Consider the following 19,307-nt stretch of genomic DNA (forward strand, 5'->3'; position numbering starts at 1 on the left):
GGTTTTTATTTTCTTCAGCTACAGCAAAACCCTCAGCTTTTGCCTCGAATGGATGATGTGTTCCTGGAGCTGGTAATTTGTGCATCCCTTGACTTTAAATTGTTCACAGCTCTGCTGAGCATTTGTGAATGAGTGTGGAGGAAAATCAATATATGAAAAAGCCAGAGTAGGGGAGAGAAAACAGGTCTTCCAGCACCTTTTCCTGGTCACACCATTGCCTGATTTAGTTTTTGTGTCTGTGAACTCTTTAGTGTTTAAATTTAGAAATTGATTGTTTTGGAACAAGTCACTTTTAAGATCGTTTCCAGGAGATTTGTGTTGTAATTTAATCCCATTCAGGTTTGCTGCTCTCTGATCTGCTTGTTCTGCAAGACTTCAGGTTCTCTGTTTCCCTCTCCTCTCCCACTATATTCTACAAATCTGCTGGGGCTTTTTTCCAGTCAAACTGCAGCAGCATTTATGAATCCTTTTATACCTTTTCTGTTCCCTGTTTCTATTCATTAACAAGGTGGTGTTTCTTATAATAACCTGGAGGTTTAAAAAATGTAACTTCAGTGTCTCTGAAGGATCTCACTAGTGATAATTAGAAATTAGAATTATTAGGAATGAATGTATGTACTTTAGAAATTAGCCTGAATAATAGATTTAGTATTTCTGCTGTATATTCTCTTATGTTTAGTATTAATTTTCAACACTGCTTAGTTTAATATTTCAGGGCATCTTTTTACTTAGAGCTTATCAATGAGTGAAGTTGCTGATGAAGAACAAAAAAAAAAAATTCTTCTCAGAGTGACAGTCCAACATAACATCTCAACCACTTGAATTTAAGTTGAGACGGGAAAGAATTAAGATTTTTCCATACTTCCATCTAGTGTGCATGAGGGAAATTGCATCCATGGCTAAAATCCCAGCCATTCTCCTAGCAAGGAGTTGGGCAAGGATCATCATCTACTGGTCTTTGTTAAGCAGGTACTGCTATGAACTGACAGGTTTGAGATCTGAGTATTTATGTGGTGGTACCTTTGTGATGTCCATAAAATGGTGACATGTGAAATTTGAGAAAAATCACCTTTTACCATGTGGTGTTCGTGCTCTCCTTCACTGTGTTCTGCTCTATTTACTTGTCACTCTGTGCTAGGATTTCAGCTGCTTGATTTATGAATTACTGCTATTGAAATAAAATTTAAGTGGCTGTTCAGTTATTTAAGAGCCAATTAAATCTGATTTTATTCTAATGTAACATTTCCAGTGAAAGGGCATAAAACACGGTCTGTGGGGGAAAGTTAGATCTAAAAATGGTTAGTGTTTATTTTTTATAATCTGTCCTTTCAACAGCTTGACTTGGCAAATAAAATCCTTTGCAATCTCATAGCAGTGACTGCAGATGTTAGAAGTTGCTCTGTAGAAGAAAATAAAACGGATTTGGTGCTTTCAGTGATCCTGTATAAACCTTTAGCTGTGGCTGCTGGTTGGAGAATGTATCCAGCCAGGAGAAAAGAATTTGCAAAGCTTTTGGAGAATATCATTTATTTGCCAGCCTTTGGTGACTTTGAAAGGTAGAAACAAAGGGTCTTTTGGGACAAACCTGTCTCAAATCATGGGCTGTGCTGTCCCGAGGGATCAATGTTAGAATTAAAGTTGAGTTTCCAGTATCAGATTGTGCTAATTACTGTGAGGTCCCCGCTCACAGGGGACACTCAGGATGAGATGCTTTGAGAAGTGCAGCCCAAGAACCTCACTCATGCACGGACAGAGATGGGTCATTAGTGTTGTATTGGAGAGCCAAATTCACTCTGAAAGATCTGTTGGGGCATGGACACTCCAGAAAACTGCAGTCACCAGAAAATACCCTGCCAAGACTTATAGTCCTGAATTTAAATAGCAATAAGTACAGCAAGTGGAGAATGAGCAGGTACTTTTCATTACGTGTGGCAATTAAAATATGTCTCTTGGTAGTGGTGTTTCTTACTAGGGGAAGTGACAGCGCAAATCCCAGTTTTATTCTGATGATTTCACACTGTACATGATCTCTTCTGTGGGCATGGAGGGTGCTGGCTGAGCCTGTTTCAATATGAAGAGCCTGGTTTGCCTTATTTTTTTATTAAAAATAAATCATATTGATGTGGATGTAATTTTATTTGTGACTAGACAAGCCTGCACTAGCCAGCTCTCAGGTTTGTGGCGTCTGTCTCCAACAAGATCATAGATATGGAGAAAATGATTTATTTTAGTATCCAATGCTCAGATAAAACTCTGGCTTTGTGCAGATGGCACTGGAAGGATAACACAAAGCTCGGACAAATTTGTATAAACCCATATATCTCTACTACAATCCAAATCTTCAGTACATCAGTAATATTGAGGTTTATATTTTTGTACTGACCTGGGGTTTTTTTGGTGTATAGAATTAATTGCTGACTGTAGAGGTTGGTGGGGATGGTGTACTCTGGTCTGGCTTCTTTGTGTATCTTGGAGGGTTCTTCCAGCTGCCCAGCCTGGCACTCTGCAGAGCTGTTGGGAATTGTCTGGTTGATTTTGGGAATGCTTTGGGGTTTTGGAATGGAAAATGTGTAGGAGTGTGAGGGTGCTCAGCTTTTTGGAGAGGGTTGGAGATGGCACAGGTGTTTGGGAGGGACCTGCTCCTCCCTCAAAGGCTTTTATAAAACACTTTAGTAGAGCACAGTCAAATTCTGATGGCGGCACTAATTCTAAATAAGTGTTTGCTAAACAACGTTAATGGATTTAAAATGTTTTTAGGAATAGTTATTAGTCCTTCAGTCTCGTATGGTGAAAGGAGTTTTGTCTCGATGGGGGGCTGCCATTTTAATGCTTCCTGGCAGGAGGCCTATTTTGATCATGCAAATTAGGTTGGAAAAAGTAGGCTAAGCCATTAAAAAGTAGGAGAGATCATGAAATTTTAAATTTTTAAGGTGACTGTTTTTCTAATTATTAACATTTTTGTTATCATCGTTCGCATATGTCACTTCATTTCCCTTAATTCTCACATCCTCATCCCTTAACTCTGACAGCCTCAGTGCTGGTTGCTCTTGCATCCACCACTCCAAATGGAAGCCTCAGTCCATTGGCTATTTTATTCCCAGCAAGGTGCTTGGAAATACTGCCACGTGGTGTGTTTTGTTGTATAATTAGAAATGCAGATACAGTCTTTTTGCTTGCAACATGGTTAATTTTTTCCTATTCCGTTAACATTAATAGGGACTGAAGGTTAAGCTTATGTAAATTCCGGATATTTGCAGAGTTCTTGTTGGCAAGGGAGTTAATTTTGGGAAGTGGGAAAGGGGCACATGGCTGAGGATTGGAGGCAGTGTCCAGACAAGGCTGGATCTCAGATGGGAATACACCAAGGGTTTTCACTGGGATCTCATCAGGGTTTTTCATCTTCCCCACCAGTTTCTGGGCAGGAGGACGGGGTGACACAGCACTGATGGAACACAGGGTCCCTCTGGGGGTTGGGGGAAGAGCCCCCTGTTCCCCCCAGGAGCCACATGGATCCTGCAGGAGCTCTCAACCTGCTCCTCTGGGCAACGAGTGCGTCAGCAAAATAACTGCTTTGGTGCCCAAAGGCTTGCAAGCTTCATTTAATCCTATTAATTTTTAATAGAAAATTAATATTAAGCCAGCATACTTGGAACATGGCTTTGCCTGTGCTCAGAAAGACCCTCAGCTCGTGCTTGCTTTGGATCCTGCAGGAGCAAGACCCTCCTGGAGCAATTTGGGGACAGGAGCAGAGGGATGCTGTCACCTTCAGCAATTTAGTAGCAGTGCCACATTCCACCTCAGTGATCACAAATGATGGTTGGATCTCAAATCTCTCTCCCCAAAAGGGGTGTTGGGTGTGTCATGCATGGATAAACTGGGAGGAACTGGGCATTTCCAACTAAAAATGTGCAACAAATACATTTGTGTCAATTAGCACTGTGCTGACCCGACACTGACCGACAATGGAGTCTGACAGAAAATGCCAACAGTTGGATATCAATTTTACAAGTATTTCAGTAAATACTAATGTATGCAATTTAGGGGTGATGTTGTGCAAAAAAAAGCATGTTTAATTTAATTGCCATTTTCAGCTTTGCTACAGTAGATGTTCTGCAGCCTCCAGAACAGTAAACTCGAAACAGGAAGGTCGACTCTTGGAGCTGATGGTATCTTTGTCCTTAAGAGAGATTCTGGGAAAGTAAGCTGCATTCCTTAGCTCTTGCAAGCCTTTTTAATTGTTTTTTCTCACAACCTTAGCCTGATCTTATCACCCAAGTAATTGTTGCATCATATTTGCTTTATTGTCCCTGCTGGGATGTCAGATAATTGCTTTATACCTTTTAATGGAAAGTGTTTGGGAAGCTTGTTACCTCTGGGACATAGATGAAGGGTGCTGCAACTATTGCAACAGTTGCATTTACCCCATTTTTCAGAAGCTGGATGGGAATCCAGCAGGAAAAGGCTTGGATGACTGGCACCTTCTCTCGAATTGAGTAGCAGCCATAAAGTTACTTGGTGTTTTAAACGCCATCACAAAAGTAAAGCTGCCAGCTCTGCTGTGCCTTGTGTTTGGGAATATCTTATCTGCGGGAATATTCAGCCAGACTTTCCCTTATGAAGTAGTATTGTAGGGTATTAATTATTCATAGTCAGTTTAATTCTTCTTTCTTGCATATTTAATTGTAATAGCATGCTGTATGTCACAGTGATTTCCCAGAAGAACTGTACACCAAAGGCAAACCATTCAGGTATATAGTCTTAAATACATCCGTGCTAATCTTTGTTGTTTAATTTTGGAGCAGAATGGGATATTATCAAGATGTTTCTTGCAGGGAAACAATTATGCAAAATCATGATTTCAGCTTAGTCTTTTCAGCTGAAATTTTCGAGTTGAAATAGCTGGTTTGATTTCCACTGATGACGTTCGCGTTGTCTTGCTTATTTTATAAGGAAAAAATGCTTAATGGGAGGGAGGACGTGACTTTTGTTTTCTTCTCTGCAGTGGGGGAGCCTTTATCAAAGACTTTGGAAGTGTCAATCGATTCTTTGCAGAAGATGAAGGAAGGGAATAAGATTTTTATTGAGTTTTCTTCAGTGATCAGAATAGCAATGCCAAATGCTTGTGTGATTAAGATTTTTTTAAACTTTTTTTTTTTTAACGACTGTGATGGGTTCTTAGTGCTTGATGTGAGAAAATATTGGAGGCACAGGAACTGCAAATGCATTCACAATTTGATTTACATTACCCTCCTTCCAGAGCTGTTTCTCGCTTGTAAGACACTTGGTAAAGCCGAATCCCTCGTGTTTGGAGAGCAGGATTGTTCTCAGAGATTTACCGTAGGAGTTTAAACTTCTGAAAAATCTGTTTACAATGTGTCTGAACTGGAGCTTAGAGGACACAGTAGAGACTGTTATCTGTTTACTGCTCAGATAAGGAGGTGGAATAGATTGCTGGCCTGTTTCTGAACTCTGCTTAATGAATGGTTGCTAGGCAAATTGCATCTCAATCAGCTTAATCCTCAAGATGTCATTTACAGGTCTGCTCTTTGTGAGGGCCAGAACCGTGCGCTTTCAAACTGCACAGGCCAGAAATTGCTAGCAAAGCAGCTTAGAATAGCTTGTTCAAAAATTCAGTGTACATGTGCTGCTGAGCTGCCCAATTTAAAGTGCCTGTTGTCGCAGGGCCGTCACTGCCTGGCCATGCGCGAGATGAGGCGTGCAGTGATAGACAGGAGGCAGCAGCATCCTTAGCACCGTTTCTGGATCAGCACAGCCCACACCACCACGTTTTGGCACTGGATTAACGTGAAAGAAAGCGTTTCTAAATGGGGACCGCACTGCTGACGTGATGAAAGGTATTTCTGCTTTGGCTGAGTTCGCTCGGAGCCGGGTGTGATGTTGGGCTGCGTACGTGGGACACGGTTAACAGGTGGGAATGGGAGGTGGTGTCACCTGGCGTGGCACAGGGAGCTGGGGCTGGCCTTGGTGAGAGAGCTGTAGTCAGGAGAAGGCACAGGCTGGTTGTGTGAAGGCTCCAGGCTGCCTCTGGAACGTTGGACTTTCTCCTGCGGCGTCAGGCGGGAGCCAATTAATCGCATATGCTGGCATGTGGGATGCCCACATACATTAGCCTCATGGTTTAGTCCAAAGGAAAAAGTTTCCTAATATAGTTAAGCTTTAACAGTCCCTTTGTAAAGAAAGATAACAAGATACTGGTTTTATTGGTTTCCCATGACAGCGATTAATCTTGTTGCGGGCAGTGCATTGTTCTTTGCATGGCTACACCTTCCTTTCCTTTGAAATACATCCTCTGAGTGCTGTGTGTCATGACACCAAGTACTCTAAAGGCAAAATGGAAAAGGCTGGACTTGTTGAATACAAAAGGCATTTTATAACTGTTCATGGTCACCCTGTGCTGATATGAAATGTCCTTCACATGACACTATTATTAAAAATACAGGTGTGAGCATACTGAGTGAACTTTGCAGTACTTACATAGTTGGGATGTGTGCAGCTTTTGTGTTATTCAAAAATACAGGATTTTTTTTTTTAGGAAAAGATGGCATTTAAGCATTGAGAGCCTCTCCAAATAAAACATAAATAAAATATTCTACCTCAGTCACAGGCAGAATGACAGTGGTGCTTGCATCTTTACACTGTGGATGGGAAGAGGGCTGTTGAACAGAAGACTTTGTGATCAGAGAGTGCTTTTCATGCAAATGAAGATTTTATTACATGCTGCTGAATCAGGGGCTTGTGTAGCGAGAACAGCACAGAAGTGATAAGATCACTTTGTCATAGCTTGAAATTTTGCCCAGCGTGTCTTTCAGATTGCTGAAACGAGCAAGAAGCACTCTTATTGAGGGCACAGCAGTAACTGATACAATATTTGGGGGTAGGGCTGTTGTTTCTTGGTAGGGTCTGTCTGCAGGGTTCTGCCACATGTCCACAGCCCTGAGTGCAAAGCAAGGAGGAACTGCAACCTGTAGGTCACCATGTGCAGCAGCAGAGTCCTAAAAGCTCCTGTTCCTGATGGGATCCCTGTTCATCTCTGAGTGAATGGGTATGGAATCTCCTCTGTGCTGCAAGCCAGGAGCTGTTGTCCATCCTTTTGGCTGGGTTTGCCTGTGTTGCCCGTTCCCAGGTTGTGCAGGAGCTCTCTGCACATGTCATGGGGCTGTATTTTGCTGCAGAAAGCACCCATCCAGAGCTGTCTCTGTTGGGTTTTCCTTTTGCATTTGTTAGCTAATATCATCTTCCTGATGTTCTTTCTTTCATGGTTAGAACCGGTTTGGTTTAATGAGGGCTGTTGTTGCCAACAGGGGAGTGGATATGTGTGGTAGAACAGGCATCTAAATCTTCCCCTGCAGATGGGGAACGTTCAGCATCCTGACATGACCTTGGTGAAAGTTCTCTGCTGTGTTACTTTCCCTCTTTATTTATCTCCTTTCTGTGTAGCAGCTTTGCTTCCAGGGAAGTGTCTGAGCTATTGGAAATCTGTCCTCTCTTCTCTTCCCCTCTCCGGAGACATTGTCAGCGTAACACCCAAACTACTTAGATTGACGCCTGAATATTCTGCTTTTGCACAATCAGGAGGCATTCAGTGCAAGTAGCAAGAGGAGAAAAAGTTTAAGATTTAGGACTGACATTTTTAGACACTTTTCAATCCATAATTTTGCACAGTCTTGGTGAGGAAGGTCAGAGACCTCCTTCACATGGGTTGCCCCCGTGTGTATGTGTTGAGCATCCAAGTGTACAGCACAGGGGAAAAACATTCTTAACAGCCATCAGATTGAAGTGTGGAGTTGTTCATATTTCACATTTTTATCTGAAGAGTCTAGGAGCGAATTCCAACCCTACATGTTCCTGGAGAGTTTCAGAGCACTAGGATGGAACCTTTTGCCTGTTTTTCTCATGCAAATTATGGTAAGGATTATTCAGTGTTTAAAATCTGGTTTATACTGGCTTCTGAATTTCATTTAAAATAAACATCTGGAGAGCTTTTTGATCTCCTGTGCAAGACTGTTGTCTGCCTGCCTCGTTAAAATGACTTCTGCTTAATTTTTAGTGAAAGGCAAAGACCTAGATGGTTTCAGCCCAGAGGCAATCTAAATGCTTCCCCTTCTGCAGTTAGAAATTTCCATGAGCAGATACTTAAAATCTGTTCTCTTAGGGAATGTGGCAGCGATAGGTATCTGTTTTTTCCATGCTGCAATTTGGGATTTGCAGGGCTGCTACCTGTAGTGCCATTTGTACTTCTGCAGAGCCTCGTTCTCCTGGTGCCAGGCACATTCTGGAGCAGATGCTCTGTTCAAGAATTTCGGTCTTGTCCCTATGCAGCTTGCAGTCCAAAGCCCTCCTCGGGAAGATTGCCACGGTGTGCTGCTATCCTACAGTCAGAGCACTGGAACAGGGAGTCATCAGTGATTTATTCAAGTAGCAGTTAGATCCAGAGTCTATTTTCTGTGATTTGACAGGAGCTCACTCCTCTTCACTGGAGACTGAAAGCCTGTGCCCGTGGTGAGGGCTGGGTATGTGCTTCCAGTGCCTTTCTGGCTTTGAAACAGGTTCCTGTTGCTCTTTGCAGAGCCTGGAGCAATGATCTGTGCAGGCAGTGTCTGCAGAGCTGGAGTGACTTTACCTCTTTGTTTTTTCTCCAAATTCATATCTGTATGGGATCAGCTGGTCCCATATCGTGTGTGAAGTAGTTAAATGCTACCCTGCATCTATAAGATGTGATTTTTTTCCCCCCCTCCTTTCTAGTCTCTTTGATCAAATCAAATAAAAACGCAGTGCTTTCATTTCTAGTTTTATAGTTTCAAAGACAATCTCTTGACGTGCTCGAGCAGTCTGGACCTGAGTCCCTTTTTTTCTTAGTCCAAAGGCTCGCTGTGTCTTGTGCCTTTCTCTGTATCAGCAGTTGCAATCTGCATTAGCTTTTATCTGCATCAAAAGACAAATGGAAGAGAGCAGGACCCTGCAGGAATGGGAAACAGACTTACATGTGTAATGGAAATACATAATCCTTACATTCAGTCTGCCACATGGAGTACAGACCAGTTCCTATACTGGAAATCTCTAGCCTATACTCTCAGAAATGGGAGTTTAGATTTTAGGCTTTGAAGGCCGGTTAATCTTCTCCAGTGGTTAATACCAACATAAAATATTCTGTGATGTCCAACTTTTCCTCCTAAATGCTTCTTTTTCCCCTCTTTTTTTTTTTTTTTCCATATGTCAACTATACAAAGCAACTCTCAATTAGAGAAATTAGCATTCAAACACTCTGTAAGCACTTTATTTTTGTCTGCTTTGTGAGCAGCTGAACACATGTCCAGGCTGAAATACTCGGAGCTGCTGCTGCTGCTTCCCGGCGCGCGCGTGCCAGGCATGGGAGAATTTGGAACTTTGTCCCGTGTCCTGAGGAGGTGCTCCCGATCCCCCATCCTGCAAAAACACATCTGCACAAATCTCCTGCTCGACTGCATCCCGGGAGGAAAGGATCCCAGTTAAGCCAGACTGAATCATAGCCAGGGAGATGAGATGAGCGCTCTGGTCGCTGTCATCCCGATCAAAATCCCAGCTGTGTCTGATGGCATTCGCAGTGTCGCCGTGCTCATTCCTTCCTCGGAGTGGTGGTGCTTAAAGCAAAGTGTGTTACTTCTCTGCATTAAGGAGTCAGATTCAGCTGTTCAAAGCAAGTTGATAAATTGCTTTTCATTAAGTGTCTGAGCGCCAAGGGGTTCGGTGTGTGTTCCAAGGAAAAAATACATTAATTACAGCTTCTGTAGAGCATTTATCAATCACGTAGTTATAAACACTACTAATGCAGTTAATTGAAGGTAGAAAAATTTACCTTTTTGAATTTGTTGACTGAAGCAATTCCGTGGCTGGAAAGACAAATTGGAAATTAAAACCTGGGGATACTTTTAGTGGGAGCTGCACCATGGAGGTCAGGGCTGTTGTAGATGGGTTACCAGGAGCTCACCTTTGTGCAGGCAGCTTTGTGCTCTGTCTGCTGCTGAGGTGCAGGCTGCAGCAGCAGCGTTTGTTCTCTTCTCCTACACAGCCACGTTGTGTTAGCCATGCAAAGGAATCTCCCTGCCTGTGGTACAGTTTCAGCTCCCTCTGTGTCCTGCCTGTACAATTTATTTATTCATCTGTGTGTGTTGGTTTTTTGGTTTGTTTTTTTTATTTATTTATTTATTTTTGAAGAAAAAGGCAAGTGCAGAGGAGGAAAGATACACATAAGGAAACAAAAACATCCTAAAACTTTCTGTGAAAAAAGAAATATTTCATGAATATAAACTTCAGGTAAAGGTGGTGTGTTGGCAGCTGCTGAAGCAGTCAGGTGATACTGTGTTTTATCAGGTCTTCAGACAAAAACCTCTGATGCTTGTGGTGTGCAGAGGCATTGAAGGCACCTTGCACATTGGTATTGCTTTCCTTGTGGCTGTTTTGACTGCCAGCTGTGCAGGTGGCCGTTTTTCATGCTTCTCAGGAAAGCAGTAAGAATAGCAGAGACTTTTTACAGTAGCTCACAACTAATTTATTTCTTGTCCTTCTATGGAGTTGTTATGAGGTGGCCTTTGAGTTTCCTGGGAGATTGATAAGGACATTAGGTCTGTGTCAGGACAAGCCAGCAGGACACCAGCACCTCGTTGTGAAGGTTGACAGGAAAACACCACCCCAAGTGTCTGGTCCAGCTCTTTGGTATTCACCTGATGGCTTCTATTTTCTGCTGGTGGGTGTTTTGTACATGTGTTGCAGCTTCTGTTTGAGGTTCTTAAAATGCTTTTCATCTTTGCAGCTGGCTGCACGGTATCTCCAACTATAGAAGGAGGTCTTATCTTGCCCTTACAAATGATAAGAGGTGTATCCAAGAGCTGATGTGTTTGTGGTCCAGCAGGAAGCTCTGTCACTGTGCATAATCAGACAGAGATCTCCAGTTTTGGATCTTAAAAATATATTTTTCACTGCTGGTTTTGTAAATGGGCTGTTAAAATTTCACCACGTGTGGGACAATAATTCAGTGTCCAGAGAGAGAAATACTAAACCAAACTGTCAGTGTGATTGTACAGGTCAGAATGGTTCATATGCGTGACCAATGCAAACCAAAATCCATCCTCCCTGTGAGCCCATATTCACACACCACCAGCACACCTGGTCCAAAAGTGAGTAATTTCCTATTTTTATTCCTTTATGTACAAGTTCGGTTTTTCTTTTGTTATGGAGTATAATGAATTCTGCCTCATCTTATTTGCAAATATTTCTCATTTTCAAGTGGATCTATTTTTAAAACAGGACTCAAAACATATTTTTCAATAGCTAACAAATGTCTGCTATGTTGTTTGTCTGTTGAATAGAGGTAAAATTTGTTCAAAGTTAGCTCTGATTTTTTTTTTTTTAAATAATCAGCTTGGAATAAACAGGGAATGATAGCTGCTTTCCTACCCAGGAACTGTCGTAATCCCTAACTTCTAACAATATTTTAGAAGTAAAAACTGACTTCCTTCTGTCATGTGCAGCCACGAGGATTTCTGTAAGTCATGATTAAGTCTTTAATTCAGGGCTTTTGCAGAGTAAGTGTGGAGTGAGAAGAGATAATGAAAATGGTGATCTTTGTGAAGCAGCTGCAGGAGAGGGAACTTTTTTTATGTTTCCTTTCCCCTTTGCCTAGGCAGCTGTTTGCTGTACCTAAAAAAAAACTTCCTTTTCAGGTCTGGGAAAGCAAGAAAGCCGAGAGGGAGGAATTCTGCCCAAGAGTGGCATGAGGAAGCTCACAGTTCTTGTGTGTCCTGTGTGGTGAAGTAAAGCCCAGAATTATAGCCTCATGCTTCTCCCACACATGGAACACGTAGGAAAGCTGCTCATAACCCTGTTCCTGCTGAGGATGTTGAGGTTATAACTGCAGGCTGTCCCCTATGGGAAAGGGGTCAGTGTGTATTTTGGTTTCTTATCACTTGAAGGCAGAAGGAAGTTGCATAAAGGATGGAGAATGTCTGTTGGTGGGAATGCATGGCACCTCCACTGGGGTATGTGTGAGCAGCATCCTGTAGTTTGGTAGAGGCTGGGCTGTTCTGGGTTTCCTTTGGATGGAAATCATCTCAACTAACCTTAATTTTCCCTCATGTTCCCATGAGAACAGGCACGTTCGAGTCTGTAAGTCTTGTTCTGTATTTCAGAGCTGCTGTGATGTTGGAGATGCTGCTCGAGCATGTAGGAAGAAGTTGGTTTTAGTTTGCCCCGAGGATAATGGGTGCTTTGGAGGAAGGAATATTTGTTTGTGCCTGACAGTATCTTGTTGAGGAAAATGAGATCTTTTGTGAATGTTACAGCGATGGGTAGGGAGTCTGTTTTGCATTTTGAAAATAAAAATGTAAGCCTGGTATCCAGGGCAAGTTATTTTGATGACAATGATGGCCTGTGCTCTTAGCTGCTGTAGTTTAACTGTAGCATCCTCTGCTCTCTCCCCAAATATCCATGGGGCTATATACACCCATGGACACACAGCTAAGATGAATACCAGGCTGTGTCTTCATCCCTGCTTCCCACCAGTACAGCATGAAAAAATTCAAGTTGGAAGTTACCATATAAAAGAAGAAAGTTAATTAAAGGTCAGAGTGCTTTAGTGTAGTGAAAATTGAGAGGAGGCAGATACAAAGTTATTCAAATTGCTTTTGACTTCAGGCAGGTCGATTTTCCTATTTCTTGCATATGTTCCCATGGTAAAAGTAGTATCTCATCCGTCTCACAACTGACCACTAGTATTTGTGTTTCAAGCACAGCCAGAAATCCTCATTTGAAGCTTTGGCCAGGCCCTACAATTGTCCTGACTTGTCTTTTCTACATCTTTCCTTCACCTTAGGAGTGGCCTGCAACACCTGGCAAGACCTACTTTACACCTCTGTTGTCTGTCAGCTCCTGCCATGTTGCAAAATACAGAGTTAAGTCTAAAAATACTCTTAAAAAGAGGTGAGGGCTTTGAGCGAAGTAAAGTAAGCCACTGATTTGGGTCATGAAAGGGAATTGATGTCACTGGTTCTTCCTTGCAGCTTTCTTGATCTATGAAGTTCTGTTCTGAGCTGTGAAGATACAGAGGAGCAGGGGTGAGCAAGTGGTGCTCAGGACAGGGAAAGGTGACCTGTGTCCATTTGTCCTCAGGAGACTGCCCAGACCCTGACCTTGTAAGCCTGATGTGAGAAGTCAAGGTGATGTTAAATGCTTTGCAGTTTTCATTTGTCTTCACAGTTTCCAGTGGTAGAAAACTGTCACCCACTGCTGTCCTTGAAACAAAGAGTGACCGTGGCGTCAGGTGATTAAATGCTTCATCCAAAATTATGTCAGGAACATGTGGTGAGCCAGATACTTTCCTCCATATCTCCTGTCATAGACTAGTCCATCGTCAGGAGACCACTGTTCTAACATAAATAGGGCCAAAAAACCTGCAGCCAACTGTAAAAGGAGTCGTGTGCAATTTTTGCCTGTGTCAGAGTAGTTATGTGGCTTCAGTAATGTTTGTTAAGTGCTTTGATATGCTTTGGTGAAGGACAGAGTGTTAATAATTAAAATTGTAAAGAAGTTCTGGAGTAGCATGGGGTTTGACAACCACTTTCTGGTCTGTTAGTTAACAAAAATGCAAAATATAAATGGACGAATCAGCAGGAATTGAGTTGAACGCTCCCTTCCCCCAGCCACCTGCATGGGCTGAGCACAGAAAGCAGCTAATTGTCTGCTCTGCTGCAGAGATGAAAGAAGCTGGTCCTACAACAGGAAAGGCTATTGAACTGCATGAAGGTGGTAAATTATCAGCACTGAAAACCTTTTGAGTCAGTATCTTTACGTGCTCAAAAAGTACATTATTTGTACTGGTATTGACAGCGTTTGGGGGCTGATAAAACCGGTGTCTGGTGACGTGAATCTTGTGTTTCAGTGCCTGTAATTAAGAGGTCTATAAAACTGAAACTTGTTTTTTGAAACTCCGTGCCATCGCCCTGTTTGGGTGTAGTTGAAGGGTGTGTTTGGTGAGGACAGGCCCTCATAATGGCTTTATCTTGGCCCAGCTAACGAGCTGTTTGCAGAACCGCTCTGATTTGCAGTGGGCAGATTGTAAAGCAGCCTCGTGTTTGTCCATTTTCCTGCTAGCAGTTCCATTTGCAGAGTGCAGGCAGGAGCAGGCTTCTTGCCAGCAACAGCTTCATTCAGATTAGGGCTTTAGTTCAATTATGTCCAATTAACTTTTATTGCAGATAGCAGTGATAATTACTTGCAAGTCAATTTTTTGGCTGTGGTTATCCCAAGGCTAAAGTCTGAGCTTGATGGATTTTAATAACTGAAATGACGTATAGCTTTTTCTCTTTTTTTTTTTTCTTCTTCAGGCCTCAATTAGATGAAAGGTCAGAAGCTATGTAAAAATCCATCTTACAATTAAAGCCAACTGTTCTACTCCTTGGCAGATATGTAGTACTGTGTTTTAAAATAATCTCTTGGGACAGACCTAAAAAAAGGCTTTTTAAACTCAAAGATCATAACCTTGAGCTGGCTGCTGCTTTATCTGAGGAGTGAATTTGATGGAGCTGATGTCACACGTGGCAATACCTGAAGCTGAGAGCCGCCTCCTTGGCTTTTTTTAGTGCACTGCATCCTGTTCCAAATTGCTCACCTAGAAGCCTTCAGTAGTAGCCCTTGGGCATGAGGAGTGTGATATGAGCAATATTCCATTTAAGTGCTGTCATCCCAAAGCTTCTTCCTTTTCTTCCCTGTTGGGCGTTGCCATCCCAGCTCAGAGAGGGGAGGAGAGCTGTGCTGTGGCAGCATTTAAATTCTCCCTGCCTTCCCCAGCAAGCTAATTTTGTTGCCTGAGTAACATTATAAATGGAGGTCAGCCTAAAAGGTGACATGGTTTACAAGCAAAATCATAGTTAATTAAATGGCAAGAAGCAAAAATTGATTTTGATCGAAACTGTTACGAGGTCTCCACAAAAGGTCCACCTGAATGCAGAAAGCCAAAGGTCCTGTGCTGGCAGGTGCTGACAGTGCACTCTCTGTGCTACAAAAAGCCACTTTCTTTTGTTCAGTTTCCTATTTATTTATCCCCAAGTCCACTCGATGCTATTGTGATTTATTGCCATTTCAGAGGGCAACTTGTCTGCCCACTGTTTCGCACTTTTCCATTTATAAAGCATTAAGAGGATGTGATACCAGCCAGTGATGAATACAGTGCTAGTTTGGTCATTTTCTTCCAGGAAACGCTAAGATTTATCTCTGGCTCTTCAGCAGTCCTGGGAAAGGGCCATTCTGGTAGGTGCCCAAGAATATAGGCAGTTTTATAGCTGGAAAAAGGCAGGAAGCCTGCAGGATGGGTCTAGACACTGTCAAGCAAAGCATGGCTGCATGGAAGGAGTTGTATTGAATGCTGAGGTGGGCAGGAGGGTTCAATGTCTGCTGTTGACGTGAACAAGTCTCTGAAACCCCTACATTTTAGGTTACTTTGGGAGAGGAAAAAGGAATTATTCTCCTTGGTGTTGAGCAGCCTGCCAGGGGGTAAATGAGACACTGAGTTTCCCTCGGAGCATGAAAATTGGCCCGGATTCAATTACGTTTCCTGGCAAGCTCTTGCAGACATTTGTACCAAAGAAACTTCACAGCCTGGGTTAGTTTTTGTTGTTGCCTGCAGCATTGATGTGTTCTGAACTTGGCATGTGCTGCGTGCGCCCGGGGGGTTGCCGTGAATCCCGCCGACGGCTCGGGAACTTCACGGTGGATATGGAACTTCACGGTGGATGTGGAACTTGATGGAACTACCTTGTGACTGAAGAGCAGAGGAGGAGCAAAGCAAAGCAGCCACAAGCCTTTAACAAACCTCACACAGAGGCTTTCGGGACCCCAGGGTGCTGGAAACTTGGAATAGTTTGGAGGTTTTTCTTTTGTGTGTGGGTGGATGCTCCCCCACTTCCTCCTGGCCTCAGGGTTTATGAACAAGCCCACAGTTAATAATGGAATTTCAAACATGTGTGTTTACTTTCAGGAACCTAACTTTAGACTTTACCAGCTTGCTTTCCTCTAAACCAGCTCAGTTTCCCATGTTTCAGTGGCCAGAGGTGGTTTGTGGGGAGTTGTTTCCTTTGTGTTCTCACCCTGTAAGGCCTCTGAGGAACTTCAGAGGCTGGCGTATCTAAAAACTTGGCAATAACTGTATATGTGGTCCATTTATGTGATGATAAAATCGTGTTAGAAATTTCCTAGTAGTTGCTTTACATCTAGATTTTACTCTAGGTTGTAAAAGTACCGCCTGGTCTGAGAAGCACAGAGGCAATAAATACTAAATGTTGAATATAATTCAGAAAATGATAAATTTTTAAGTCAAGAAAAGCAGTATTGTGGTAAGTTCTACTGGAACTGGTTCCTAGTTCTGCAGGGGTGTCCCTGGGCAGTGGGTTCTTCCATCCTGGTGAGCTTTGTGGTGACAGGGGACAGTGTGCTGCCTGAACCAAAAAATATCCTGATGTGCAAGTAAGGCTGAAGGTAATAGTCATTGTGAAGATGTGCCAATTACCCCCAAATCCCAAGCACTGCAAATCCCTCTTAAGCTTAACATGCTTTGATTTAATTATTAATAAATCTTAGGAGAAAAAAAATTTGTTCACATGTCTAAACCTGCTATTTTGTGGAGCATCCTGCAGTACGTGTGCTGTTAAGATTATATCCTGCAGCCAGATTAGATTAAAATCACTTCAAAGAGGGGTATTTATTTATTTATTCCAATCTAATGATTGTTTTCCTCTAGAGATATGCTTTATCTTTTTTTATATATATTTTTTCAAGACAGAGCCTGTTGTGCTGCATTTGCCAGTGTACAGAAACTGTTTAAAATGCATTTTAAAACCTGAAGTTTTCATGGTTCACAGCCCTCCATGGCTGGGTGCCACAGCCTACTGGCGAGATCACTCCAGTTTGCAGCTGACTGGTTCAGATGACAGCGTGACTGACCCTGGTACAGCAAAACCCTCTCCATTCCAGTTCCCCCAGTAGCACAGCATTCATTCTTGGAGGGCTTGGAGCTTTGCAGGTGCTGGTGCCCACAGAAGTTGCCACCATGGAGCCAGATCTGCTGGTGAGAAGTCCTGATGTGCGAAGTTAAGTTCATCTCCTGCTCTGGACTAATCAGAAGGAATAAACCCAAGCTGATGCTGCAATCCTGAGGCAGGCAGTAGTGCTCACCTCAATCCCAAATCCAGCCCATGCCAGGGATTTCAGTTCAATTCAGCTGCTGGTGAGTTGGAGTTCTCCATGCCAGCTCATGCTGGGGAAGAGTCAGGTCAGAAAGTAGTAGTCAGGTGCTGAGTATCTCAAAGGGAATAAATGTTAATTAATTTCTAACTAGAAAAAATAAATGGGGTGCTTGCCAAGATATTTCAAATGCATTTGTTTTCAGATACTGAGATCTTGATTATGAAAACCGGTATTGATTTCATAGAGAAGAAAACTGAAGCAGAATTTTAATTATAATAAGAAATCCAGCTATGGAGTTATGGTTAGCACTTCTATACAAGTCTGAATTTCTTTTTCTAATGCTCAGCAGTGACCTAGATGTCACCAATTTGTTTACTGCAAATCAAGCTAAAAGAGCGATTTTAGGCTTCCACTTCAAATTATTTCTTGTAAGTCCAGTATTTCCTTTAAAATTATTATTGCCACCCCAGTCTTTTATGAACCTTTGGCATTACCTGAAACGATTATCTGCCTGCAGGAACAACTTGCCTTTACAGCTCTCTCTAAAACATTGCTCTCCATACTGGAGCTAAAGCCTCTGTAAATACATGTTTTGACCTTCAAGGGAGCACTGCTGTCATGTAGCAGGAGCCTGGCTATTCCGAGGTGAATGCTGTGACCACTCCTAATCACTTGTTCTCTCTCCTAATGTGCCATTATCCTGTTTATTGCTGTGTGCACCTCGCTGGGGCACTTCAGCAAGAGGCTTTCTCACAGTTCAGGCTCTAATGAGCGTTAATGATGGAGCAGGTGAGCAAACCCTCCCCTCATCTTGCTGCCAGAAATGCTGCTCCCTCAGTCAGAGCACGGCTGTGCTCTTTCAGGGCTGCACACAAACTTGCCATCAATTAAATAATGTTTTAGGCACCAAGCTCCTTTGGGCCTGCAGGCATGGGAAGTGAATCCTTGGTTGGTGTCAAATGTTATTGGAGTAAAAGGTGGATGTTCAGATGAATATGGGAATAGTGTGATCTGTTTTTCTGTCTACAGTGAAGGCTCTTAATTTTGTTTGTCTGCTTTTCACTGAGAAATAGGTCTTGTTTGTGCCAGCTTTCTGCAGTTGATGAAATGAAATAGGAAGGAAAATAGAATTATTATTTTTTCTTGCTGACTGTGGGTGTTTCTGTTGCTTACTCAGGTAAAGCTCTGACAACTCACAGTGGTTTTGTCTTCTGATTAAAAGGAGCTGGATTCTTGTTTTGTCTTTTTGGTCTTGCTGGGCATGATTTGGGATGGGGAACTGCTGCCCACAGGCTGTTTGCAAAGTTTCACTGAATGTTGTGTACCCACAGTCACGACTGAATCTCATCTATAAAGGCTGAGCAACTTTTCAGTTCCTCAAGCAATTCCTTGATGCTGTGGATGTGACAGGTCTTCAGACATCATTTCTGAAAGACTCCAAGAATTCCATCTCCTTCAAAGAATCGGAAGAAAATTCAAGTTTAAGTTTATTTTACCAGGTTTTACATATCTTGGACTTTGAGCAGTGCAGATTGTTGCTGTCTCCTAGGATTTAAGGAGCGAATGATACAAATGTGCTCTGTTGATGGTTGTGCTGTCTGCCCTGAACCTTGGTGAGGTGCTGTGTGTGTTTCTCACAGCACCAGGTCTGTGTTATTCTGCGTGGGAAGGGTGAGTGGGCAACAGCCTGGATTGTCAGACTGGCATTCGGTGCCCAAAACTATTTTTGTGAGTCACAGTGGCACCCAGCAGTCTCTCTCAGCCACACTTGGGTCAGCTTTGGACAGCACTCACTCAGTGAAGATGCAGGAGCTCTCATAAATTAATATTAATATTTGTATGAGATTTCTTGGCCGTTGGTTTAATCAACCTTTGCGTGTTGAGCTGAGGAGATGCATAAACATGGAGCTAATGAGGTGTACACAGTGAGTAATTGCTGGGCTGCAGGAAGGCTTCGAGTCCACGCTGTTCACTCCGTTGGTGCCAGCCTTCCATGGGCAGTCTGACCTGTGCTGGTGGTCTGAGGTGAGGTTTTGCATTCAAGTCTTTCAAAGTCTCTGCAGAAATCTGCTCTTGGA

At 42.7% G+C, this 19,307-nt stretch overlaps 1 protein-coding gene across 3 annotated transcripts in view; it reads left to right on the top strand.

Moving 5' to 3' along the window:
• FAM222B (family with sequence similarity 222 member B) overlaps positions 1-19,307 on the top strand; it is a 35,578-nt gene that overhangs the window by 5,381 nt on the left and 10,890 nt on the right. Inside the window, exon 1 of one of the 3 annotated variants that reach the window (XM_021550898.4) lies at positions 5,838-5,855. The exons of the other annotated variants lie outside the window; for them this stretch is intronic. Within the exon in view, the coding sequence (XP_021406573.2) occupies positions 5,849-5,855 (7 nt within the window). The 5' untranslated portion in view covers positions 5,838-5,848. Of the gene's footprint in view, positions 1-5,837; positions 5,856-19,307 lie in introns of those variants that run through there. 3 annotated transcript variants of the gene reach the window in all.

Source organism: Lonchura striata, chromosome 19, assembly GCF_050655825.1.
Source record: "Lonchura striata isolate lonStrDom1 chromosome 19, ASM5065582v1, whole genome shotgun sequence".
Classification (NCBI taxonomy): domain Eukaryota; kingdom Metazoa; phylum Chordata; class Aves; order Passeriformes; family Estrildidae; genus Lonchura; species Lonchura striata.